At 38.9% G+C, this 601-nt stretch overlaps 1 protein-coding gene across 1 annotated transcript in view; it reads right to left on the reverse strand.

Moving 5' to 3' along the window:
* LOC105157861 (exocyst complex component EXO70B1-like) overlaps nucleotides 593–601 on the reverse strand; it is a 1,681-nt gene continuing 1,672 nt past the window's right edge. Inside the window, exon 2 of the mRNA XM_011074356.1 lies at nucleotides 593–599. Within this exon, the coding sequence (XP_011072658.1) occupies nucleotides 593–599 (7 nt within the window). The remainder of the gene's footprint in view (nucleotides 600–601) is intronic.

A 601-nucleotide genomic window follows, 5' to 3' on the forward strand; every position in this document is an offset into this window, starting at 1 on the left:
AATAACCAATGCTTATTCGATATTTTTTTCTCTTCAGATCAAATATCAAAGACAACTGTTTTGCACTCAGTGAAAACCATCAGGTCTTATCTAGATTCTTTCTTTGCTGCCATAATAATTGCGTGTGAAGATATATAAAGTACATGAAGTACAACAATTCCCATATAAACAAATGAAACAAAATCTAAAAGCTGGGAAAGTACAAACAACACATGCTTACAGGGCAGAAGTATTTGGGAAGAGGCACTGGCTGCTATGAACAGGTAGAAATGGCATCTATAGTCACTTGATCACATCCAATATCCTTAGAAGACAATATAGTCATTCTCTTGAAGGAGCAGCTCAGTCTCTGAACAACCGGGACTCATCCCAGAACACTCCACCAAAAATTCAAAGAATGGTGTCCTACATTCTACGTGGCAAAACTCAATTCCACTTCTGTCACTGAGATCTCCTCCTCAAATGCTGTGACACCGGGTATCCCTCAAAGAAATCCAAGACTGCATTCTCAAGGTCCTCAACTGAGTACTTGATGTAATTTTCAGGGTGCCTCCCACTCTCAATATGACTTCTAAACCTTCCAAGAAATGATCTATAAGCT

Source organism: Sesamum indicum, linkage group LG3 (genome assembly GCF_000512975.1).
Source record: "Sesamum indicum cultivar Zhongzhi No. 13 linkage group LG3, S_indicum_v1.0, whole genome shotgun sequence".
Classification (NCBI taxonomy): domain Eukaryota; kingdom Viridiplantae; phylum Streptophyta; class Magnoliopsida; order Lamiales; family Pedaliaceae; genus Sesamum; species Sesamum indicum.